Source organism: Trichophyton rubrum, assembly GCF_000151425.1.
Source record: "Trichophyton rubrum CBS 118892 genomic scaffold supercont2.1, whole genome shotgun sequence".
In the NCBI taxonomy this organism is placed as follows: Eukaryota; Fungi; Ascomycota; class Eurotiomycetes; order Onygenales; family Arthrodermataceae; genus Trichophyton; species Trichophyton rubrum.
The window spans coordinates 2,624,143-2,648,871 of NW_003456428.1; the positions used below are offsets into that span (position 1 = coordinate 2,624,143).

General features: G+C 46.4%; 12 protein-coding genes across 12 annotated transcripts; 9 read left to right on the forward strand and 3 right to left on the reverse strand.

Moving 5' to 3' along the window:
* Window positions 1-2,325: 2,325 nt before the first annotated feature.
* On the forward strand, window positions 2,326-3,243 carry TERG_00997 (uncharacterized protein; the record flags this gene model as incomplete). The annotated part of the gene is made up of 1 exon (XM_003238962.2): window positions 2,326-3,243. One exon carries the CDS (start codon window positions 2,326-2,328, stop codon window positions 3,241-3,243), a length of 918 nt encoding a protein of 305 aa, XP_003239010.2.
* Window positions 3,244-4,596: 1,353 nt separating this feature from the next.
* Window positions 4,597-5,412, forward strand: TERG_00998 (uncharacterized protein; the record flags this gene model as incomplete). Its single annotated transcript, XM_003238963.1, has 1 exon — window positions 4,597-5,412. The coding sequence occupies one exon, from the start codon at window positions 4,597-4,599 to the stop codon at window positions 5,410-5,412; it is 816 nt and encodes a 271-aa protein (XP_003239011.1).
* Window positions 5,413-5,819: 407 nt separating this feature from the next.
* TERG_00999 (uncharacterized protein) lies at window positions 5,820-6,506 on the reverse strand (the record flags this gene model as incomplete). Its single annotated transcript, XM_047747690.1, has 1 exon — window positions 5,820-6,506. The coding sequence occupies one exon, from the start codon at window positions 6,504-6,506 to the stop codon at window positions 5,820-5,822; it is 687 nt and encodes a 228-aa protein (XP_047603654.1).
* Window positions 6,507-7,218: 712 nt separating this feature from the next.
* Window positions 7,219-7,952, reverse strand: TERG_01000 (uncharacterized protein; the record flags this gene model as incomplete). The annotated part of the gene is made up of 2 exons (XM_003238965.1): window positions 7,219-7,799; window positions 7,880-7,952. 2 exons carry the CDS (start codon window positions 7,950-7,952, stop codon window positions 7,219-7,221), a joined length of 654 nt encoding a protein of 217 aa, XP_003239013.1.
* A 312-nt stretch (window positions 7,953-8,264) lies between these two features.
* Window positions 8,265-9,855, forward strand: TERG_01001 (GDP-mannose transporter; the record flags this gene model as incomplete). The annotated part of the gene is made up of 2 exons (XM_047747691.1): window positions 8,265-9,351; window positions 9,419-9,855. The coding sequence occupies exons 1-2, from the start codon at window positions 9,000-9,002 to the stop codon at window positions 9,853-9,855; spliced, it is 789 nt and encodes a 262-aa protein (XP_047603655.1). The 5' UTR covers window positions 8,265-8,999.
* Window positions 9,856-10,400: 545 nt separating this feature from the next.
* On the forward strand, window positions 10,401-12,408 carry TERG_01002 (uncharacterized protein; the record flags this gene model as incomplete). The annotated part of the gene is made up of 5 exons (XM_003238967.1): window positions 10,401-10,502; window positions 10,591-10,627; window positions 10,702-10,828; window positions 10,897-11,668; window positions 11,725-12,408. 5 exons carry the CDS (start codon window positions 10,401-10,403, stop codon window positions 12,406-12,408), a joined length of 1,722 nt encoding a protein of 573 aa, XP_003239015.1.
* A 444-nt stretch (window positions 12,409-12,852) lies between these two features.
* On the forward strand, window positions 12,853-14,024 carry TERG_01003 (uncharacterized protein; the record flags this gene model as incomplete). The annotated part of the gene is made up of 4 exons (XM_003238968.1): window positions 12,853-12,918; window positions 12,971-13,156; window positions 13,270-13,575; window positions 13,653-14,024. The coding sequence occupies 4 exons, from the start codon at window positions 12,853-12,855 to the stop codon at window positions 14,022-14,024; spliced, it is 930 nt and encodes a 309-aa protein (XP_003239016.1).
* An 865-nt stretch (window positions 14,025-14,889) lies between these two features.
* TERG_01004 (uncharacterized protein) lies at window positions 14,890-16,116 on the forward strand (the record flags this gene model as incomplete). Its single annotated transcript, XM_003238969.1, has 1 exon — window positions 14,890-16,116. The coding sequence occupies one exon, from the start codon at window positions 14,890-14,892 to the stop codon at window positions 16,114-16,116; it is 1,227 nt and encodes a 408-aa protein (XP_003239017.1).
* A 405-nt stretch (window positions 16,117-16,521) lies between these two features.
* TERG_01005 (S-adenosylmethionine-dependent methyltransferase superfamily domain-containing protein) lies at window positions 16,522-19,035 on the forward strand (the record flags this gene model as incomplete). Its single annotated transcript, XM_003238970.1, has 1 exon — window positions 16,522-19,035. One exon carries the CDS (start codon window positions 16,522-16,524, stop codon window positions 19,033-19,035), a length of 2,514 nt encoding a protein of 837 aa, XP_003239018.1.
* Window positions 19,036-19,620: 585 nt separating this feature from the next.
* On the reverse strand, window positions 19,621-20,196 carry TERG_01006 (uncharacterized protein; the record flags this gene model as incomplete). The annotated part of the gene is made up of 2 exons (XM_003238971.1): window positions 19,621-19,998; window positions 20,065-20,196. The coding sequence occupies 2 exons, from the start codon at window positions 20,194-20,196 to the stop codon at window positions 19,621-19,623; spliced, it is 510 nt and encodes a 169-aa protein (XP_003239019.1).
* A 260-nt stretch (window positions 20,197-20,456) lies between these two features.
* On the forward strand, window positions 20,457-20,993 carry TERG_01007 (F1F0 ATP synthase subunit i; the record flags this gene model as incomplete). Its single annotated transcript, XM_003238972.1, has 4 exons — window positions 20,457-20,493; window positions 20,558-20,587; window positions 20,732-20,782; window positions 20,932-20,993. 4 exons carry the CDS (start codon window positions 20,457-20,459, stop codon window positions 20,991-20,993), a joined length of 180 nt encoding a protein of 59 aa, XP_003239020.1.
* Window positions 20,994-21,622: 629 nt separating this feature from the next.
* TERG_11660 (uncharacterized protein) lies at window positions 21,623-24,500 on the forward strand (the record flags this gene model as incomplete). Its single annotated transcript, XM_003238974.2, has 7 exons — window positions 21,623-21,729; window positions 21,849-22,020; window positions 22,099-22,153; window positions 23,153-23,201; window positions 23,312-23,427; window positions 23,498-24,049; window positions 24,118-24,500. 7 exons carry the CDS (start codon window positions 21,623-21,625, stop codon window positions 24,498-24,500), a joined length of 1,434 nt encoding a protein of 477 aa, XP_003239022.2.
* Window positions 24,501-24,729: the final 229 nt, after the last annotated feature.

Below are 24,729 nucleotides of genomic sequence, written 5' to 3' on the forward strand. Positions count from 1 at the left end.
CCAACCGCCTTCAGCACGCTTCTTCAGCCCACCCCTCCCAAGAATGGCAATAATACAGACAACAGGCCGATGTTGAAGGCATATTTATAACATTTCATAGGTCGCTTAGACGGTTATGCAGCATACTGCACCCAGCCATGCTCCTTATATGCTTATATCTACTCCGTTCTGCCAGTTTGAAGAAAGAGGAGAAAGAAAGGGAGTGAAAGACAAGGAGTCCATAGGCGTAACAAACCCTGGTCGAATGGCTTCCACCGTTGTCTCCCTTTCTGCTTCAACTCCTTGACTGGAGTCTAGATTTTTAGCCTCTTTCGCCAACGGTTTCTCACATTGGGACCCATGTCCTCGCCCTCGAGGTGTAAGCGAAAACGACCTTTGGGTTTGAACGCACAGAGCTCGATGTAGTATTTGATCAAACGACTAATCAACATCGGGCAAGCTCAGCGTCTCGGCTTCACGCTAGAACACCTCCACGGCACGCCGTGGAAAGGATAAGACACCAGCCATCCCCGCCTGATCAACCCGAGCGAAGACGATCAGTGACGGCCAACTGGCGAATGAACGGCACGAATGCCCTTATGGAGAGCCTTCAAACGGATCTCATGCTCCGGGCATCAAACGTCAATCGACTGATCGGGAGATCCAAGAGTGGGAATGCCTTTCTCTTTCGAGAAGAGATAGCATCTTCTCCTCCCATTATCACTTTCAATCACCATCCTGGAATACGCAAGCAAGGCAAGGGGGACTCCCAGGAATCATCCACATATCCACATCCACACAGCCATAATCCACACCCACGCAAGCAGGGAATGTGGGCTGGCTGGGCGGAACTGATGTGTGTGCGTGAGTGTGTATTGTTTGTGAGAAAGCGATCTCCCTTAAAAAAAAAGTCCACACGCCCATCCAAGTTCCTGCACCCCGACTTGAAAGTATATAAAAGCTGGCTGCTATTGTCCGACCCCCCATCCCCCCTTCTCTCTCCTATGTGGCGATCACGTTTATGTTCACGTTCTCTGACTGCCTTTTTCAATAGCGTCTTTGACTACTTCTGTCTGTCCCATGGGAGGGTGCTCAGATAACTGGTAAGATGAAATTAGAGAAAAGGCTCTTCCCTGGTCGATTCGTCCTCGCTGGTGAGAAACAAGCGACGAAGAGCCTATCAGTCGAATTGCATAAGATTATACGCGAAGGATGATGACGGCTCCGTTCACGCTTGATCAGCCAGACAGCGTGGACAAGCCGGTATCAAGCTGGCTAGCGAGTTGACGAGCTGAAGCTGCACATCACTGGTAGTGTCATGTCGAGACAAGCCACCTCTTCCAGAGAAATGCAGAGAAGCTCGTCTCACGACCAAAGCCAGGTCTCGTATGGAATTATCGAATCAATGAAATATCCATGTTCAGGGCTGTAACTCGTCCATTTCCCCGTACAGAGTATACATGAAGTACCTCTTGTAGGCCCGTATTTCTATACAGCGGCGTGATGTCAGCGAGCAGTGTCCAGACTCGCTGGTTATTATTAATCGTCAAATCACAAGAAGATTTGCACATGAAGGGTTTATCACGTGACTTTATCCACTTTCGGACTTCCCGTGACTTGTCTTTTTTTCTTCGGCCTTCGCAGTCTTGGAAATCGTGGAAAGCGAAGGAGGAAAAAAACGCTTCCAGGACGAGACGTGATCTTCATCCCGCAGGAGATCCAAAGACACCAGGTACAGTCGTGGCATTGGGATAGCTGCTCTGTACCTACAGATAAGAGGGCGACTGGGAGACCTGCATCGGAAAAGGCGCCCGCTTGTGGAAATGGAGGCTGGACCTCGTAGTTTTGGTAGGTCCAAGGACAGGCCACCGCATCCCAGCGCAGTTCATCCGGCCATTTTACACTCTGGCAATAATACGGGATTGCTCTCGTTTCTTTTTTCCCTGTCCTCTCTCCTCTTCGTCGTTATTCGGCTGACCAAATATCGAGCTACATATGCAGCATATCACTGACATGTCCAAATCTTAGTGACCCTTGATGTGTTCACATCAGAAAGGTTGATATTACCTCGATAGCTTCATATCCTTTTTCCACCCCATCTCTCGACTGGATACGAATAACCGGCTTTTTGGATCCGGAGATGAGGGTGGATCTTTGTCGAATCAATAAAACACTCAATAACACCCGTTTCTCCTGCTGCAAGCCCATATTACACTGCTTTTTTTCTTTTAATTACTATCTCTAGATGTCTAACGCTTTTCATCTCTTGTTCATGGCAGATATGATGGAAGCCCACTTGCAGTGGTGCGGCTGAAGAAGGATGATCCCCTCTCACAGGAACGGAAGATGCAGATTGCCATAGAATTCGGATATAATAATACCGCATTCTTACACGAGCCAGTGTACCTGGAGAAAATTGGCAAGAATGTTCGGAAATTGGAACTATTTGGTGCGACCAAAGCGCATAAGCCCTTGGCCTTTGAGGCCATCCTAGGTGTTGCGTTATACATATTCCAGGAGAACCCTCTTGACTCGACCACACCAGTACCTGCTCCGCGTGGGGGCACAGAAGCAGCGAAATCCGCATCAGCTGCCTTTTTGGAATGCTTTATCCAGTACAACGATCTGGTCTTCCGCGCCGAATATGATCCACTGCGTCAGGTTGGCGTTCTTCTGCTGCCGCACAACGTCCACATCCACGGTCGAGAAACAAGAAAAGATGAGATACTGGCCATACAGCCAAGCCTCTCCAATGTCGAGGATGTGAAGAAGATGAAGGCATCGTACCCAATCTTGTCGATCGCCACGGGAGTGACCTACACATTGGTGGATTTCACCAACAGCCCTAACCTTCTGAACCTTCTCGAAGCCGGTGAACCGCCAACTCCCGAACTCGATACGAGCTGGAAACAACGAGCCGTTGACGAGTCAATTGTTAGTCGCCACTATGGTGCCGTCTATTTTGTTCAGGACGAAGCCGACTTCACAGAGGAGCCCTACATCACCAGTCTTCAGGTACGGGTAATCCAGGATGGTGTTGAACAGACTGCTACTGCTGGCGCATGTTCCACTCTTGCGGCATACTTGGCGCTGCAGAAGGGAGGAAATAACTCAAGCCATGCATTTGCGATGAAGCAAACCACCACAACGGGCCGATCGAGCCAACTATGCCTCCAGATCGGGCTGGATGAGAATGGGACAAGCGTTAAGCGTATCGTTCTCTCTGGACGTTGTACTTTGATCAGTCAAGGAACCTTGATGTAAAACAGAAAAAAAAAATTACATACGGAGTACTTCTTCTGGCTACATACACATAACCCTGCCTTATCCATGTATATGCAGTTTCTCCATCTTATGTACCTGTGCGTCTGCATCTGTGACATCTACTATCCCTTGTTCCTCTCCAGGATCACCACCTTTTCCTCGTTTAGTACTTATAAGCATAGCTATACGGACTCGTTCACTCTAGGGCAATCATGATTTCTGTAAGTTATCGCACATTGATCAACAGATTTGCAAAAAGCAATGCTATACGGACATGTACTCTTACATATCCCGAAGGCAAACCCGCAGCCTGCCGTTCATCATTTACTCCATACCCTGTACAGGAGACAGAACATAGAGAAGGCTGATACACCCAACAAATCCATCCTCCTTGCATTCAGTCTTTGGATACAGAGTACTCCGTACTAACTCTGAAAAATGAATAATACTCAGAATTATACTTATAATTTATTTCATACTAATTTCGCTTGAGAGTCCTAGTGCCGATGCTTAGTTCATACACGGGCAGTTACAATAAGAATCTATATTATTGATTCATTCAACAGGGGTTTCAAGGACGTCATCATTGAATGCTAGGGCTATAGAACCGATATAGAACCATAATACTCCTAGTTCTGGCGGTACTTTGAAACCTAAGGCTCAGGAACGTTGCACTCTAAACTAGTGAGCATCTCATACGGGGTACACCTGCATGTATAGTTCAAATTCGACTGGGGAACAGATTATACTTTAAGCCAAAGCCGATATGCAACTATTCAAGTCTGGGGTCTTCAATCTCTTGGAGTCTCTTGTGTCTTGCTTGGTTGCGCATGCAGCGATCCTGATATTGACACCCACGGTACGCTTTGTCATAGTCCAGTGTTTATTCAATAGCCCCTTACAGTCTGCACGGCGCTTTATTGATCATGATGCGTTGGTAAAAAAACAATGTCAGAACCGCCGCCGATCGACGAAACTTCGTATCCTCCGTCTTTGAGGGCCTAAACACTACAAAAAGTACTATCATCGCCCTCAAACAATGATGAAACATGGCAACTTTCAACTCCTTATTTTCTAAAACTTCTCTGGGGTTCACGTGATTTTATCGATAAGGTAAGCCAAAGCTTTGAGGTAGTGAGAAAAAGTTGAACTTCGCGACGTTTTGCCAGCACCAGCTTCGGCTCATTTTTTCATTATTTGACTTTAACAATACTTACAACGCTTTGAGTTATATCAATCAAACGATCCGTGTTGCAGATCTGATTTACTGCACTTTAATTATACCTCCAGCTCAATATACTGTTGCTGAGGCAATCGGTCAAGGCGTTGGGCGTTGGGTTCATCTAGATCAACATGACATCAACCATCCTCCCTGGGGACATACTTCAATTATCACAGCCCAATGCTCCTAAATTAGGGCCGAACCTCCATCTACTTACATCACAGGCCAAAGCACAAGAGTCGCAGGAGCCGACCTCACAAATAATCGCAGCCTCGCAGGCGGGGCTTCTCTCATCCGACAACAAGCGGAATGCAACAACTTCAATCCTCCCGTTTCCCAGTACACGCTATATACCATGCCAGAATGACCTGATAATTGCCCAGATACACCATTCGAGCCCGGATTTCTTTCACTGCATAATATCTCCTAACTCACCACATGCATTCCTCGGTCAACTCGCCTTTGAAGGAGCAACAAAGAAGACAAGGCCGCAACTTAAGGCTGGCGAGCTAGTTTATGCACGTATTCTATCTGTGGGCGTTGGTGCAGGCGGAGAGGTAGAACTTACTTGCGTCAACCCTGCCACCGGAAAGGCAGAGCCTGATGGCCTAGGGTCCTTGCATGGTGGGATGGTGTTTGATGTTTCTACTCTGTTTGCATCTAGGTTAATGATGACCGGCCCGGAAAGGAAAGATGGCGCTGGACCCGGCGGTGTAATTGTTTTGGAAGAGTTGGGGAGGAAATTTGAAAGTTATGGTGGGTTTGAAATCGCTGTCGGGAGGAATGGGAAAGTTTGGGTTGACAGCTCTGCAGAAGGTGACGTTGGGGTTATAATGGTGGTGGCTATTGGGAGGTGTCTGAGAGAGACGGATGAGAAGAGGCTGGATGTTGTGGAACAGAAGAAACTGGTTTTGCGGGTGTTGAAGGAGATAGGGGTAGGAAAATGAAATGAATGAATTCTACAATCGAGTAGACACCCTTGCCCCCGCGATTGAGTGCTTGCATTACTGCGTAGCTTCGGACTTATTCCACGGACATTCTCTAGACTAACCTCATATTCAAATGATTAAATGTTCTTCTGGGCTTTTTACCCCCCATATCCATCAAGTATAGTAGTATAACACAGTATATAACCCTACTACAGAGTGAGGCTATGCCGAAGCTCAATCATTTTCGCCAGAAAACATCATATTGGTCCTATTCCCGAGACAGTTAAACTGAACCTCGTTGTGTCCAAAAACCATTATAGACATATCCATATTCATAATAAACTCCATCATTCCAATAAACCGTATCCCATCAAGGTGTTGGGCTTGAATATCCACGTAAAGGAATAAGAACATATCCACCTGAATCAACTCCCAAAATTACGAGACGCACCCATGTCGCCTTCCGGATCTCTCATTGCTGCAGCAGCAAATTGGTGTCCAATCCATATTTTTGCACACCAGGCAGTGATCAGGGCATCAATAAATCGATCATCCATATCACACACAATGTGGAACACAGGCCTCACATTAGAACCACCATGTATACAGACGGTCTCAATGGCAACGAGAGATTGGTTTGCGTCTTCCCATTGTAGCGTTTCTTGCTTTTCCGGGCTATGTCTGGGTCTTATGCGAAATATCAGATCGTCCGTCTGTCCGTTTAAACGAAGCCGAAAGAGCTCCCATCCTCTCTTAATGATACCACGAGACATACGCAGACACAAAGCAGCGGAAAGGCAACTCTTTCTTTTCCCTGTTATCTCAACGGAAGAAGAAAATATAGGTTGTGAGAAATCATATATATGTTTTTCTCTTACATTCCCGTGCTGGGCTGTGTTCCTGTTGGGACAAAGACGGGAAATTCCGATTTTCCTGTATCCAGCATCTAGCTCGTGAGTTAGCTCGTACAGAGCCGTTGTTGGAGGGACGACCGGATAGATCAGATTGCCATCTAGGGTTAAAGGTGATAGTTCTGGCCGGCCCAGCGGAGGTGGAGCAGGAGTTTGTGCTGATTCTCCGTACGAAGGGGGCGGAGTGCGAACATTCGACATATTGGTAGATTGCCGTAGATGAGTTATAAGATGATCATATTAAGAAGTCGAGATATTCGTGGAGCTCAAACCATACGGCAGCATCGAGATAGCCTGAGGCTGAGCAAACTAAAATGCTGTGATATTCGCCACACAAGTTGAGACACGCGTTCGTCCGTAATCACGACCGAGGCAAAACGAGGCCGGGTTAGCATATAGAAAGGATTGGTTATATACACATAGATGTAATTTCTGGGTATCTGGTTTTGTTATGGCGGCTGGTGCTCGCGTGTTGCTTTGATATTGAGAAGGCTCAGATCTTGTGACATCATTTCGCCCGGGCAGTTCAGCTCATGCCAAGACAACTACACGTTCAAAATATTGAGTACTTTCTCAGGCCCAACTAATACGATTGATACTCCACGAGCATAGATGATGAGCAGCTTAGCTGCATATAGCCAATGTTATTCAAAGTATCCAACATAAGACTGTTAAGGCCCGATCTGATGCCTTGCTAAATCTGTGGAGTACTTCTCAAAACCGCCTTGCAACGCCTGCTGGGTGTGGCAGAAGTACTTCAGCATTTAAAAGACCGTGGCCTTCAGTTAAATATTAGCTGGCCAGCCAGGTCCACTGACTGATTGTCAAATTGACCTGGCACCGAAATATGCGCGGAGGAATGACCAGGGTGCTATTCGATGCAATATCACCTGTCTCACTGAGCATACAAGTCTCAGTCCATCGTTATCGTGATTTCTACCATGTTCACCCAGCGAGTTCTGGAGTCAGGTAGATCAGATAAATCTCCGTTATCAGGTTTGCTGTTGTTCTTTCCCTGCTTCCTTTCAGCATCCGCCTTGGATGCAACATCTTCTTGGTCGTCAGTTTGTTGGACGTCGCCCGGAAGCTGTTTTTCAGCTTCTATCACTTCATCTCGAACAATATCGTCTACCACCATGACTGTCCCAGTCTTCACCTTGGTGGTCAACCCATCCTTTTTGTCAAACCACTTTCCCACTTCTATGGCCTTGTCAATGGCACGCCCCGTCGCCTTGATAAAGACTGGCTCTTTTCGTAATGCTTCCGAAGCATTTTTAAGCTGTGTAAGCTTGTCCTTGCCGGATTTCCTCTTGTTCCCCAGGGAAATACTCTGTGTAGCACGCTTTTCGGCTTCTCTCAACAATTTTTGGACGCGTTTCGCAATGCTCATAAACGGAGACTTGGTTGAGACATAAACGACTTTGGGTACACTGGCTCCTGCATAAGGGGATGCAGCTGGGGGGTGAGGAATTGGTCGTTTCTCAATTCGCGCATCTGTGCAGGAATAGTTAGATCTTGTCGTGAGAGCTGGAGTAATAACGCAAGGTTGAAAGCCCCTAGCTAGGATACTGTACTTTTAGGGATTTTGAGCAGATCCTTGTTCTTTCTTTCAAAAACAAGCTCTAGCTCGGGTTTCAATTTAGCCATGGTCAGTATCAGGGTGGCATCTCGCAGGCAAACTTATCACCCAGTCATGCTGTGTTGTCGTGGAGCAAAGTCCTTTGCGCAAAGAAAGAGAGAGTTGCCCGTTTAGTTAGTTTGCTATGGCTGATAATGTCATTTTATTGGATTCTTTTTAGATTTTATTATTGGGCTATATTTTTTATAATTGCTTATCATTGGTTACTTAGGTAAATAAGCATAAACCACATAATGTCGTCTATTGGCTTCCGGGACGGGCCAGAATCGTATCAACCAGCCAATAGAATCGGCATATTCTCCCAAAAGGGGTTCGCGACGCGCGCTCTTTCGAGGCTGAAATAAATACTGAAGAAAAAAAATCAAGAGAGATGGAATATCACAAATCATTGAATAATTTTGGCGTATTTTGGACGCAGGTGATTCTGTGATTTTGAGTCTCTATTTCGAACATATTGTATATCCTACTATAAACTCCACGGGCAAGAGGAGGTAACACGAAACAACCATTGGATTAGTAGTGTCGTTTTGATACCCCTTGGAACGAAAATATCATGTCGAATAAGAAGAACGAGGATCAGAATATGAACAGAAGAGACGAGAAATTCAGACCTGCTCCCCAGTACCGGACTCGCAGCGATAGCGGCAGCATGGGGGTGATCTTATCACGGCTTGAGAACAGTCCTGGTGCGGCTGTTCTCGCCTACTGCTTCTCTTCGATTAGTATGACAGTTGTGAACAAGTATGTCGTTTCGGGCTCGTCCTGGAATTTGAACTTCCTTTATCTAGCTATCCAGGTATATTCATTATTCTCATTTGTACTCCAGAAATTTTCTATCAATGTTCTACGCTAACATATATTGACTAGTCCGTGCTCTGCACCGCTGCGATTTTAGTTTTAAAGCAAGCGGGATTTGTCCCTAACCTCGTTGCTTTAGAAAGTACTAAGGTCAAGAAATGTACATATCCATGTTACGGCTAATTGAATCATCATGTGGATTCTTATCATGCTAATATTCTAAACCAGGGCTCCCAGTGTCTGTGTTCTTCGTGAGCATGATCTATACCAGCATCAAGGCTCTTCAATTTCTATCTGTTCCGGTGTATACCATCTTCAAGAATTTGACGATCGTTGTCATTGCGTATGGCGAGGTCTTGTGGTTTGGGGGAAACGTCACTCCACTGATTATGCTGTCCTTCGGTTGTATGGTGCTCAGCTCCATCGTAGCTGCGTGGGCTGATATTCAGGCTGCTGTCAATGGTTTTGGGCATTCAGGAGAGACTGCTGCTGCTATATCTACCTTGAATGCCGGATATGCCTGGATGGGTCTTAATGTTGTCTGCACAGCTTTATACGTCTTGGGCACGCGCAAGTTTATCACCTCACTGAACTTCAAAGACTGGGATAGTAAGTGGCATTCTTCGACCAATTGATCAATCACGAAAACTTGGAACCGCAAACTGACCGGAACTAGCTATGCTTTATAATAACTTAATATCCCTGCCCATTATGGTTATCTGTTCTCTGGTCACCGAAGACTGGTCTTCGGCTAACCTGGCCAAGAACTTCCCTGCTGAATCGCGCAACAATATTCTCATTGGCATGTTATACTCAGGCTTAGGGGCCATCTTCATCTCTTACTCATCTGCCTGGTGCATTCGCAAGACTTCGTCAACAACCTATTCATTCGTTGGGTATTTGAACAAGCTCCCACTTGCCATCAGCGGACTCGTATTTTTCGATACTCCCGTCACGTTCGGTGGTGTCTCTGCCATTCTTCTGGGATTCTTTAGCGGTCTCATCTACGGCTACGGCAAGATGAAGCAGAAGGAGATGACGAGCCAGGTCCTCCCCACCACCCGTCCGCCCATGAGTGCCAGCTCTCAGAGCCAGAAGGATGCGTCTAACTGATAAGCTGGTTCCCAGGATACCTTAGTGTATATCTATATCTTCTTTTCTTTTCTTTTTCTTTCTTTCTTTCTTTCTTTTTTTTTTTTTTCTGGTTTTATGTGGCTTTTTTCGTCGTGATATGGACTCTTGTTGTGATGTTGACATACTTTGGCGACCACCATTTTGGCGATTGATCTAATTATTATATGGGGTTTAGAACGTGAAGTTTTAGAGTAAATAGAAGATGAATTTGAGAACACAAAGTATCTTCCAATGGCATCCTCCATCCTCCATGGCGATAGCAAAGAAATGTCGGTCGTTCTTCTCTCTCCATCTTTCGTCTTACAGGAAGTGTTGGTTATCGATAAGCTTTCGTCAACCGCCAGAAGAAAAAAAAAGCCAAAACTAGGCAAAAGTTTTTTTCCACTTCTTGTGCCGCCAAAAAGTCGCTGACCTGCCAATTTGCCTGCCACGAAAACCCCCGTCTCAACAGTCCAATTCTTCATTGACACTACTGCTCTTCTGGAGGCCGACATAACCTCCTTGTTTATCAGAAGGAAGAAAATATGAGCGATCAAGCTGCTGGAGTCGCCTCGGATGCGACTGAGCGGTGTGCTATCGGTATCTCCTTTGGCAACTCCAACAGTTCCATCGCTTATACCTCGCCTGTAAGTGGCAGACCAGATACCATTGAAGGAAACTGTTCGCAGGTTGTATCTTATTTGTTTCTCTGACTCTTGCGTGTTACTTGGGCAGGATGGAAAAGCAGAAGTTATCGCGAACGAAGATGGAGGTTAGTGGGATTCCCTTCCTTCGATATTGGTATCGGACCAATGGACTAACAGTCGAATTTTTACCCAATTCCAGATCGCCATATCCCTTCTATAATCTCGTATGTTGATGGTGATGAATACCATGGCACACAAGCCAAATCTCAGATTGTCCGACATCCGGCCGACACCATCGCCTACTTCAGAGATTATCTTGGAAAAGAGTAATATCAAGCCTGTCCTGATGCGAGAATAATTGGTTGGGAAGTATTCGGCTAACCGTGATATCCAGGTTCAAATCGATAGATCCTACGCCGTGCCATCAATCAGCTCACCCACAACAGCATGAGTCCACTGTCGCTTTCACCGTTCAAGAAGGCACCGAAGAGGAGAAAAGCACGCTTACTGTGTCTGAAGTTACGATTCGACATCTTAGTCGCCTAAAAAACTCCGCCTCTGAATATATTGGCAAACAAGTCAATGCCGCCGTCATCACTGTCCCCACAAATTTCACCGATACGCAGCGATCCGCATTGATGGAAGCTGCGAAAGGAGCTGGTATAGAGGTTCTCCAGTTCATCCATGAGCCAGTTGCTGCCGTCGTAGCATACGATGCTCGACCTGAGGCTGTTGTCACCGACAAGCTTGTTGTTGTTGCTGATTTGGGTGGCACTCGATCTGACGTTACTGTTATCGCGTCCAGAGGTGGCATGTATACCATCTTAGCTACTGCCCATGATTACGAACTAGGAGGTGCCCAGTTGGACCAGGTCCTCATTGACCACTTCGCTAAGGAGTTCATTAAGAAGCATAAAATAGATCCTAGGGAAGAAGCTCGAAGCTTGGCTAAGCTAAAGCTCGAGGCCGAAGCGACAAAGAAGGCTCTTAGTATTGGTACAAACGCTTCTTTGAGCATCGAAAGTCTTGCTAACGGTATCGACTTTACCTCTAACGTTAACCGTTTAAGATACGAACTTCTCTCCGGAAAGGTCTTTGGAAGCTTCACCGACCTCATCAAGCAGGCAGTCCAGAAAGCCGAGCTTGATCTCCTTGATATTGACGAGGTTTGTATATTCAACTTTGTGTCTAGTTTTCTAAAATATATGCTTACATCGTGTAGGTCATTCTCTGTGGTGGAACATCACATACTCCAAAGATTGCTCGTCTTGTCCAGTCTCTATTCCCTGAGACCACAACTGTCCTTGCACCAGCTACCTCGCCGACCGCCATTCACCCCTCCGATGTGGCTGTCAGGGGTGCCGCCATTCAGGCTTCTCTCATTGAGGAATTTGAAATGGCTGACATCGAGCAATCCACACACCCAATGGTCACTGTTACCGCTCACCTTACCAAGGCCATTGGAGTCCAGCTCGTTTCTTCTGACGAGGCCAATTGTATATTTAGGCCACTTTTAAACACTGAGACTGCCCTCCCAGCCCGTCGATCTGCTCAATACCCTGCTCCAAAGGACGGTGGTGACGTTCTCGTCCGTATTTGCGAAGGAACTCGTGAAATTAAGGTCACAAAGGTTGAGCCTAAGCCCAAAGCCGAGGATGAAGATGAGGACGATGATGATGATGACGATGATGATGATGACGATGACGAGGAAGATGAGGAGGGAGAAGTCCGTGAAATCGCATGGAATGTCTCTAAGCCTATTGCAGAGTTTGCTATACGCGATGTTAAGCCTCAGGGCAAGATTGAAGTTATGGTCAGCGTTAACGAACAGCTTGCTGTCCAGGTAACTGCTCGTGAGATCGGTGGAAAGGGAGGAGTTCGTGGTGCTGTGGAACCTCCCCAGTAGTTGAGAATGGTGCATAAATTTTTTTAAAAAAAATGGGGGAACATACAAAAGCACGTATAAATGGCTACATTAGACGGAGATGGATATATGATGATAATGCGTTGGTCCTTTTCCAATGAGTTTAATAGTTATTACGCTTTGGTTAATTTGTCTTCTGGTATCCGTACTTCTCTGAACTTAACTTCAGTGACCAATTTATCCATGCTATGAAAATCAATTAGGATAATTTCATTCAAAGCAAGTAGAAAAAGATTTGCGTAAGGTGACACTGTGGGTTGCCGTAACTAGTTAGCCCAGCTACCTAGTTAACTAGTCAGCCCCCAAGATATAAATAACTACGCAGAGCTAAAGATGACGTCGGTTTTCTTGAAGCTACAACAAAAAACAGCCGTGCTTTACTGACAATAACACCTCAGCGTCATACAATAGTATAATACTATAATCATGGCTGCCTGGGCATATCCTTCTCTTCCAGCTGAACGGCTGAAAGAAAAAGAGGAGGCATCGTTGGTATGTGTATCGATCCGGCTCTTTCGGGAATAACAGCTAACAAACCACCTAGTCTAATGAGCTACAATGGCTCTTGAACTCCTTACAAGGAACACTGGCCTCGTTACGAGATGGATTACAGGAGTGTTACGCTCTCCTGACACCAAATGATATGGGATCTACACTCGTGCTTTCATCAATGCGATCGGAAAGTGTTAAGGGATTTGTGACGAGAACGGGCTCGAAAATTGTTAAAGGAGTACGTGTCTGTGTGAAGAAATAGGAGACTATAAACTGTGGACAAGAACTGCTAGAAGGCAGTGTTGGGCTCACATGAATACGACACTCCCATGCTAACAATAGGATCTCTAGGATGTTCAACTCCGTCTACACTCCTTGCCTCCCCCACGCGGTTCGCCTTCAACCCGATTATGTCTTTCATCCGACCCAGCAGCTCCTGAACTTGTCCTGAATCAACTTTCGACTGTTCGCCGCCTCATCAACGATAGTCTTGATATCGTTGATATCAGCACATACACAGGGGACTCGAGAGATGCGAGTTTCATATCCGGCCAACTACGGCTCCTGGGCGATAACCTGGCTGAAGCGAGGCAAACTTTGAAAGGTGAAGGTGAAGGGATTAAGCAGCCCTGGTTCGAAGGCAGCGCAGATGGTAACGTATGATCTGCCACCTGGAAATTCAACCAAAAAAGTCTGGTTCAGTGGGAACTATGGGTAATGCTGACCCCATATAGAGCTTCGACCCGCCTCTCCCACCTTACCTCTCGTTTCATCTCTCGATTTCAGAGGCTGCACTCGTGCTATATCTTCGCACTCTTGAACCCGCTTCAACAGAGTCCACCCCAGCAACATCTTTCGCACCTCATCTTTCTCTAGGAGGATTTTCTTTACGAGACCAGCTTTTTGGAGTGAAACAGCCCGCGCATGATGAGACTGGTGATGTATTTCAATGGCGTGGTGAAGAAGTAAGAGTTCAAGAGAAAGTCAGAGTGGAAAGTCAAGACCCTAGTCTTCTATCCGCCATGGCTAAGATCTCTGCTCTAGAACATGAGGTGACAAGATGGAGAGCAGCTCTATCTACCTTGATGGGAGATGAGAGCGACTGATTTCAACCTCCTAATAATGTCTAAGTACTCTAAACTTCGTGCCGCTAGCCTTACGTATTCGGATTTCCGGGTTTCCTTTTATAGATGCTGATATCCTTGATATGCAATTCATTTATCAACCTAAAATTATCGCCGCTCGTTTTCTCTACAGGTTTTGCCGGAGTTGGCAAAGTCGGACGCCGCAGATATGAATTCATCCGGGCCATATCTGTTCTATTTATAGCACATTGACTCTTTAGCCTACCACGATACGAGCCGGATGAAGCATCAGAGCGACGTTGCCTCGGGCGGGAGACGAAGATGAACAAGAAACGAATGCATACCAGTCCGCTTCCCATACAATATCCATCGTTATTTTAAGATTCAATTCAGACCTTTATGGCAAGGTTGCGCTTTGACGAGTGATTGTGTTCTTCTACTAACACTAACAGTGTTCCACCCCTTGATAATTCGAGCTTCACATGTTGCAGTTCTATACGGAGTAGCCCTTGCTCACTTGCAAGCTGCAGATCGGTCAAGCACCCTATAAATGGCCAATCGCATTAGGGGTAAAAATGCACATGGGCATATCTAGGATACTTGGCTTGTGAGGTACGAATTGCAGGAGGCTTAGATATTGACAATCTTTACGACGTTCCATGAGAATTTAAACCGCTCAATACGACCCTAGAAGCAAATATCCCACTATTTTTAAAGGGAGCCGACTGCCATGTTTTCTACTTTGCTCGCTCCAGACCTACAAAGGCCTAGGTAGTAGGCATAATTGAACACCAAGAACAATCTCCCTTGAAATCTGATTATACCTCTGCCTGATCCTCGACTCTCCAGCTCAAGTGTTGATACCCGAGCTCATACGTTACTCATCATGGGGTTCAAACAGTGGTTACTTTCCCTGGCGGTAGTCGCATTTTCAGCTACCGCTACCCAGGCGAGAGTTGATGATCCAGCCGGAAAGGCTGCTCAATATCACAAGGAATATGCGTTGTTTAGAAGCGCAAATATGCCTTCACCCGACAAATTAGCTACCGGAGTTGGTTTCCACTCTTTCCGCATTCCTGCTGTCGTCCGTACCAACACTGGTCGTATCCTCGCATTTGCTGAAGGGCGCCGCCATAACAACAGAGACTACGGCGACATCAACCTTGTCTACAAGCGTACGAAGTCTCCCACCAACAACGGCGAAAACCCAACTGACTGGGAATCCTTGCGTGAGGTCGTCGGGACTGGCCCGCATACCTGGGGCAATCCTACTCCAGTTGTTGATGGCAACACCATCTATCTCTTCTTGTCTATGAACGACGGTGCTTATAGTCAGAATGGAGGCAACACCCTACCAGACGGAACAAAAACCAAAAAGATTGATTCTACTTGGGTTGGCCGTCGTCATCTCTATCTCACTACTAGCACTGATGATGGTGACACCTGGACTAAGCCTGTGGACATGACCAAGACTTTGACACCAGATGGCCAGGCATGGGATGCTGTCGGCCCTGGCAATGGTATCAAATTATCCACTGGTGAACTAGTCATTCCGGCACAAGGCCGCAACATCATTGGGCGTGGACCATCAGGCAACCGTACCTGGTCCATGCAGATTCTCAAAGGCGCTGGATCCGAGGGTACTATCTGCCAAACACCTGATGGAAAGCTCATGCGCAACGACCGTCCAGGTCCTATGGGCCATCGCTCTGTCGCCCGTGGCACTCTTGCTGGCTTAGGTCCTTTTGCTACTGATAACGGTCTTCCTGACCCTGCCTGCCAGGGCTCGATCCTAAGCTACAATAGTGATGAGCCGGCTAGAACTATTTTCATGAACTCTGCCTCCACAGACCGCCGTACAGCTATGCGTGTACGTATCAGTTACGATAAGGATGCAGCCAAATTCAACTTCGGACGTGAATTGAAGGATGCTCCACTAGGAAATGTTGGAAATGAAGGTGGCTACTCCAGTATGACGAAGACGAGTGACTATAAGATTGGTGCCTTGGTTGAGAGTGACTGGTACGAGGATAAAGGTGGAGAAAAGTCGCATCGTTGCATTATCTGGCGCCGTTTCAACTTGTCCTGGATTATCAATGGCCCAAACAACTAGACTTGGGCTGTCAATAGCCCTGAAGAAAGATATCCGATGTAAAGTACAATGTATAGAGCGCGTAAGCCGACTACACACATAATAAATTAAATCAACCTCGTCCTGGTATACACTATACCCACTTCCTTATTTTCTGTCTCTCTTTAATCCCCAGACCTCATTTTCGAGGCTTCGACAAAGTAACTAAGGTTCGGGATCAATTTTAAGCATAACTCAAAATTTAAGCTTCACAAAAAAAGTCAAATCCAAAAGCGGCTCAGAGCTAGTATAGATAAAGCTAGCGTTGTCTTGGCAGCTCCTGAGAAGCTTCGGATTATTCATCTAGAGATTTTTTTTATATCAAGCAAACAGTAATGAAGCCCTTCATCAAGCGCTTCGGCTTCCTGCCTTCCCCGAACGAGAAGGATGATATCTCAGCGGACTACGAGAATTGTGCGTGCGACATGCACACAAGCGCCCCTCCGAAGTTATAGACACGGACTTCGGATACCTTTCTCGTTACGAAACTACCATCACCAAAATGCGAAAGCTATTTTAACGGTATCAAGCCTCAGGAATTCCGGCGTGCTATTAGCCAAATTACCTCGCACCTCAGACATTTTCGTACAATTGCCTGTCAATCATACCAAGCGGTTTAATTCAACATCAACTGACCCTTCGTCCCCTGCTCGAAAAGAAGAATTCTATCAACTCCTCGATAAAATATACGCCAGCCATGAAGAACTGGTCCAGCAAATCGACGAGCTGGAACTCAAAGACTTGCCTGAATCAGCCACAAACGAAGACTTGGATCTTATAAAATCCATCAGTACCATTGTGGGATACCGAACTCCAGAAGCGTTAGAAGCAAAAGTGAGAGCAGTATGGGAAAAGCACGGCGTCTTTGTACCACCCGATGAACTTCACGAGGATGGACTTAAGCTATACAGGCGATTATACGGCGAGCCAATTATTACCAAACTAGAAGAGCCACAGAGAGAGGAAGACCAGATTTTCCGGGAGAACAAGGATGGAGAGTGGGAAGAAGTGGAGATGGCACAAGATCATCACTCGACTGAACCACAAGCTGCTGAAGGTGAATACTTGGTAGGCATCCCTGAGTCTGCTGGCCATGAGGTAGATACCCATACTACAGAAAGGTCCCGCCAGGTAGCAGCATCCCTCGGGGCGGAGCTATTTACTGAACCTCCAACATTCGACAGTGAAGACCCATTTGTTCGATCACACCCATTTGTGGATGAGGGCAAGTTTGGCACAAGTCCAAGTAGCGTCACAGCTCCAGCATCTACTATGACAAGGCCGATCACACAAATGACCGCCTCATTTTCTAATAAACACATTTCTGACACAGCCCATAAAATATTTGGAGGAGACCAACTGCCCGATTCTATTAGGGTCATAAAATCTCAACCAAAGAACCCAATTCCTCTCACAGCATCGCAAAAGCAAATGTCCCCGATTGAAAGCACCTTGTTTATGTCAGTATTATACCCTGGAATCTATGCATCAGTTTTAAGTGCGCTGGTAGAAACGCGAAAAAGACTCGGGACAAAGTGGATTCGCGGTCTTATGTGCAAAGCAGGAGGACCGAGCATTCTTGATGCAAGTGGTGGTGGCGCTGGTGTTTTTGCATGGAGAGAAGTACTGCGATCTGAATGGTCCCTGATGTACCCTGATCATCCAGAAGGAAGCCTGGCAACAGGGAAATCTACCGTTTTAACTGGATCGGATACTCTGCGACATCGTGTTAGTAGCCTCCTGGAAAATACAACGTTCCTTCCACGGCTACCAAACTACCTACGCCTTGCAGGAGAATCATCTCTTGGTCCCCAGAAGCCTGGGAATCGAAAAAACTATGATATCATAGTTGCTCCTCATTCGTTATTACATTTCGAGGAAGACTATCAAAAAAAGGACTACATTCAAAATCTTTGGGCCATGCTAAATCCTAAAGGAGGTATTTTGATACTCCTTGAAAAGGGGCACAAGGAGGGCTTTGCGGCAATTGGAGGCGCTCGGGCGATGATATTAGAACGGCTGATTAAATCTCCCAGGTCTTCAGAGGTTTCCGGCCCCGATCCAGCTCCAGAGACCCAAACTGGGCAAATTGAAAAAAGCAAAGGCATGATAATTGCGCCATGTACTACCCATGCTCGATGTCCGATGTATGTCGAGCCCGGGAAAATGAAACAGCCCAAGCAGTTCTGTCGGTTTGCCCAGCGTTATGTCAGACCACACGTATTGCAGCGTATCCTTGGAAACCCATCCCACAACCACGAGGATGCGGAATTCAGCTACCTTGCCGTCCAACGAGGTGTTGATAGACGGGAAGCCGACGGCTTGGTGCAGGATGAGCATACAACCAACGCAGCTTTTGCCGGCTATGAACATTCAGTTGATATGAACGAAGCAAAAGCCAATGACACCAAAAAGGAGATCATTGATCCGCTCTTGTGGCCCCGAGTCGTGCTACCTCCTATCAAACGAAAAGGCCATGTCTCGATGGATTTATGCACACCAGAAGGGAAAATAGAGCGCTGGACGGTTCCCCGCTCATTCAGCAAACAAGCATACCGAGATGCTCGTAAGTCCTCATGGGGAGATTTGTGGCCTCTAGGAGCGAAGACCCGGATCCATCGTCCCGTCCGAGCCATCAAAATAGAGGAGTCAACTCCCGTCAAGAAGAGAATAGTGAAGCCAGGTGCGGATTCAAGACGGAGACGTGCTGCCCTCGCAGATGAAAGCGAGGAATTTGATTTAGATGAAGAGCAAGGGCAGAAACTTGCCGACAGAGTGAAGTCCTATCACGACCAGCGAATAACTGGGAAGAATAAGAAAGAAAACAAAGTACCGAAGTGGGCAAGGCAGATGGAAGTGAAACGCGACCGCAAGTACGGCAAACAGTTGGGCTGTGAGTAGAAGGCCAAGCGGGAGCTTCTCGGCGGTATATGGTTCTTCAGTTCATCAAAGCACATACGAGCAATTCGGGCGTCTCACGGGTATCTTTGGGGATGGGGAACTCAACTTAATTTTTACGATTGATGGGGTATCTGTATAACATCAGGGTTCTGCGTATTGGACAGACTGTATTACTAGAAATATTATGTATTAAAATGTATATTACTTCTCTCAATCCGTCCTCTGGTGTCAAGTGGCACAGGTAATAACTTTAACTTGACTTAAGCCCCGTATTTCACGGGGCTGGATTCCCGCTGTGCATAATCCCTTCTCCAGCTCTTGCCTTGTCTGTTTACACTCCAAGATAGCGGATGGACAAAGCATCACTACCTCACGACATACTAGGACTGGATATATGGAGCCCGGTACACTTTAGGCAGATATGCCTGTATGTGAACGTCGACAAATTTGCCCTTATCACATCGACGCAGGAAGGGTAGTCTGATCAACCTTGAGAGAAAAGGCGCTGAATGGCCTCCTCCTTAAACGGTATAGGTATATGGGTAATGACGCCAGATTCGAATGTTCAGTACCAAATAGCCCTATTCAGGGAACAGCCATACTCTTCCTTAGTTGACGTTCGCGCTGTTTCGATTGAAGTTCCAGTCGATCAACAGCATACTGCAGGCGCTCCTTCTTTTGCGTCAGCCTGCGTAGTTCAGCGGCTCTACTTCCCGGAACACCGCCAGCCATTGAGGTTCGTTTTCTATCATGGTGCAGGCCACTTCTAAAAGAAGAACGTGGCTCTGGGTATAATCGTCCCTCTTGTAGTTCAGCCTTGGCTTTCAGGGCCTCCTGTCGACGCGCAAGCTTATCGGTATGGTTAGAGGCAAGTGTTATGAGATGCGATATACTGGGTGTAATTTCATCCACAATAGCTTGTTGTGCTTCTTTCAAAGTAGGTTCAGGAAGCAATTCGAAGTGCTGAGCAGACATACGGTTAGCAACAAGTATAATGGAACTTTCGGTCAGAAACTACCATAGACTTACTCGAGTAGACTGGAGTACTTTGCAGAGGCGGGGGAAGTCGTTTACACCTTCATCAAGGATATCGATTGAAGACTCAAGTAACTGCAGAGAGGCCCGGAGAGAAGAAACTGAGGCAGACAGCGCGGATGCCATTGTAAATGCAGAATTTATCCTGTTGAATTGGGTGTTTGAATGCTTATTGTCTCTACCTATTGCGCTGCTTGATACTCGCGATGTTTCCCTCGCCCAAACAGTCACAACAAGCGTCTATCACGTGACACGTCGACAAAAAGATCCGAAACTCCAACTTCAACCTCAATGCATCAATTCTCAAGCCCGAAGACAAGTTATCGCCATCCCACTCGCACAACTCCGGAAAGAACGTCGTTCCGCCTTCACCCTCTTCAGTCAAGATGCCTCTTCTCCCAAAAAAGTTCCCGGCCCTCGTTGGTTCGTACCTCCGCGCTAAGTTCCTAGACGATGTCTTTTCCGGACGTTGCTAACACTTCAGCAGCCAAACCAATTGCTCCATTCTTCGTCGCCGGTATGTTTTAAAATAATTTTGCCAGTTATGCCGACGGAATCTGCACTACCTACTTTGTCCAGCCCTTCAACGTCAACTCCGGCTGCACAACAGGCCGCACGCAGTGCTTTGTTCCCAGTCGGCACCCAGCTAACTAATATATAGCATTGGTCGTTGGATACGGAATCAACTCTCTCCAGAATGCCATGATGAACTGTGAGTCGACCTTGCTCCTTAGAAGTACCGCTGTCAAGACTTTTTTGGCGATGTCTGGATGATATCGTGTCTGCCCGAAGCCCAAGAAAACCGTTCTGGGTACCAAACTTGCGCTATGAACACCAGAACTAATATTACATTTTTACTAGCCGAGGAATTCAAAAACGATCCCCGAAACCCCAACGCTGGCAAGCAGAGCGGAAAACACTAAATAGTGTGAAGGAAGTCTATGAAAAACAACTGTACTGTTATATCGTGGCCGGATAAAATGCGTGCTATCCCCAGCCGACGTTTTTGATAAATCAGAAGTGCCTTTGTACATTGAATATAGAGAGATGCCATAACAGTTCTCAATTGATGTGTTTCCCCGAATCTAAGACTCGAATGGATTGTCATCGTCCTATATGGCTGTTTTACGCAGAAAACCATCAAGCTTGTGTTCGGCCGTCCCTTGAGTACCGCTATGCATTGACCCCTGCTAGTACCAAGGTAACATGCTCTATCAAAATCTATCGTAATGCCAACTCACAATGTAGGGCACGAGAATGGCCCGGGTTTGACAATCCCAAGTCCCCAGAATAAAGTCTTTTTTGGGCCACCATCAATTGTTGTATAAACTGTTTTCATACTTGATAATATCTTCAAATATACAGAATCGCCGTGCATTGCAATACTCTCAAATTTATATGTAGTTGGTTTTTTGAGTGGCCATGTCTTGACGCTAACCCGTTTGGGCAACATACCATTTTCCTCAAAGCCAAGGCAAATTTCAACGTCAAATCTGACATCACCGCCAGCAACGCAGAGAGAACGATTCTATTACCCATATCATCAAACAAGATGTCTCAATTCCGTGCAAAAAAACTGGACCTTTCCGGTTTCATCAATGCCCGCATTATTCGTGATCACACCAAGCGAATGGTTTTCGCTGAGAATGAGCCAGAGAGGTAGGCACCTGCATCCTTTCTATCCCGATGAATTGGAGTCAATTTGCCCCGGTTACGCTTCTAAATATGGGGTTTCTCTTCTCTTTTGACCCTATGCTGACGTCTTTTCTCCTATCTAGACAAGCACTTCGATATATATCTCACAACACTAGTCTTCCTATGCGAGTTCGCGCTCAGGCGCAACTGAAGCTTTCCCAGATGCACGCTTATACCAGACCTTCGCAAATAAAAAACAGATGTATTGGTGGAGGAATAGCGAGGGGTGTATTCAGAGACTTTAAACTGGCAAGAGTGAGCTTATTCCACCGGTACAACTGTTAAAGAGTGATAGGATATCCCTTGCTGACCTGCTTTTTTCCTTCCTTTCAGTATCAATTTAGAATGCAAGCCCTAGCCGGAGATCTCCCTGGTGTCAGGAAGGCCAGTTGGTAAAGCTTCGAAATTACGTATCGTACCTCGATTAGTTCATCCGACGACCTTCCCCTTTCCTTGCCTTTTGTACATGTTTAAAGCAACACTGGAGTTATAAAGGCGGTTTATGGGACATGTATATTACAGAAGATTTATAAATATATTGATTGCCAGGATTTCGTGAAGACATACGGCCAGAACTAAGAGATGCCTGCCGTAAATCGTGGTGGTCTACGATGCTGCCCAAGACCGAGAGTTATCTTAATCATGGATGCCTAAACCCATCGCTAACCCATGTTTTAGAGTGAGATAATTAATTCCGCACGGCATGACAGGGAGGAGTTATCTCTTCCCAGCTGCAAGTGAAGATTTTATGGTGCCTCCTAGCTTCAAACCCTCATCAAATCAGGCGGCTCCAAAGGGGCGTTTTGAGGCTGATTTTCCGGTCACATTTTCCTGGGTATTGAGCTAGTTACGCTCTGTCTGCTATTTATAAACTCCCGGAGCATCTGAAACATCGACCATCTGGTGCCTATCAAGAGCTGAGGTTTCTGGATCTCTGAACCTAGCTCTGCAGATAGCGAGGTATGAGATGCTGATGCTCATGCCAATAGGAGATAAGGTCTCATGTAGCTCCCCAGGTCTTTTATATGGCTGCATCCCAGAAGGCTCAGACGGAAAGCTGCTTTTCATCGAAGCTCTACTCTCACATTCGTTTGCTTTCTTGTCTTCATATTTCGTCAATATTGCATCTTATTGGCCCTCGCTCTGTAATCACTGGGGTGTTGCTGTCACTTGTTCTGGCGAATTCCTTTCACTTGCTGCTGGCTTGCGTTCATATAAAGATACCCTTCTTAGCTCTCCTTTTCTTTCAGCCAAATGTTGGACCTCCAGGGACTCTGTTTCTCTCTCCTTCACATTCCGAGAAAGCTCCATCTCGCTCTACTTCAGCCAGTATCTCGAGCTACCAAGTCGGTTGTCAAGCGAAGCATCATGTTTGTCTTCCAGAGAGAGGACCTGCCCAAGGATCCTGTGTTTCCTGCGAATCTCAAGCAACTCGGGTGAGTCACTGATATATCTCAATATCCCCCTAACACTTCTCCAAGCACCTCTCTTCTCTATGTATTCACACTCCTAGACGCGAAACGAGGCTAATATGTATTACTGCCAGATATTTCATTAATGACAAGGATGAGATACGCATGATCTCGAATCCAGAGGAGAAATTTCTCTATAAAATCAACGCCAATGAGCGTTATAATGAGCTCCAGAAAGAAGCGATGAACAGTGAGTCCTTCATATCACGACCACTCTCCGGTCTCTCCTCACTAGCTGATCCCTACTGATGTGATAATAGCCTGCATTCGAAACATCGTTTTATCCCGCCTACATGATCAAGGGCTAGAGACATTACGGCTGCCTCTCGGGGCTAAAGCAAATGAACAACACGTACCGATTCTGGTCTCCCCCACGTTTAAAACAGACGAACGCATTATCGCTGTCTTTGGCGAGCCAGTTCAGGATCTCGGCATTTGGGCATACCGGATTATTGGCCATGAAACCATCAACTCTGGGTCTGCAGTGGACTTCTCAGCAGCTGTCTTACGTGAAAAAGGCGAATCTCCAACACCAGGCCTCATCCTGACCAACCCTGGGCAATTAGTTTGGCACTGCGCAGGTGAAAAGGCAATCTCATTACCTTCATGGCTGGCACTCCCTAGGAAACACGCCGTTGAGCCGCCTATGAAAATGACCGTTCGAAACAAGATACCCGGGCATGAAACTTGGCAGGATCATGTTACATATGTTTTTGATGAGGTGCTGGGTAAACTTGCTCCAGATGCGAAGATCGATATTATTGGACTTGCAGAGGGCAGTCTTGCTGCCGTTAGGTACCTGGCTGAACATTGTAAGGATCCCTATCTGCATCCTAATCTATAGAAACGGGACATTTAAAACTAACGGCGCATTGGACAGGGTCGACGTGGAAGTCTTGTATATCTTCCATGGCACTTGGTAACCCGTTACATGACATGAACCATCTGCACCCAACTGAATTCGCAGAGTTCATATCGACTCGTTGCCGCGCTTATCTGATCTCTGACAAGGAGTTAGGTCAGCCTGTGGCGGGAAGATACGAGTATAGCTGCAACTGTTATTCGTCTGGAGAGTCGAAAAACGTCGAATGCATCATCCCTCGGGCCTATGAAAGTATGCTGAAATGGCTTGATGATATGCATGACAAACCGGAACTGAAGGAAACCGAGGTGTTTGTTAGTGAGGACTTTGGAAGTGCTGAATCTGGAGAGGAGTTCGGCGATAGTAATGGCAACGGTGCCATAGTAGAGGAGCTCAACTAGACATCACTACGCATATGATGAATTAATAAGGTACTTTTAGCTGGGAGGGAAGGAAGTTAAGCCGCTTAATTACTTTAGTTCCTATGTCCTGGAAGCGAGCGAATTATGAACCATAAACAAGTCTAATACGATGAAAACCGCTATGTATCCCTTTATGCAATTTAACCGCAATGAAAACAAATAAGTAACTAAAACTTATCCCAATTAAATAGGACCTGGCGGCTAAACT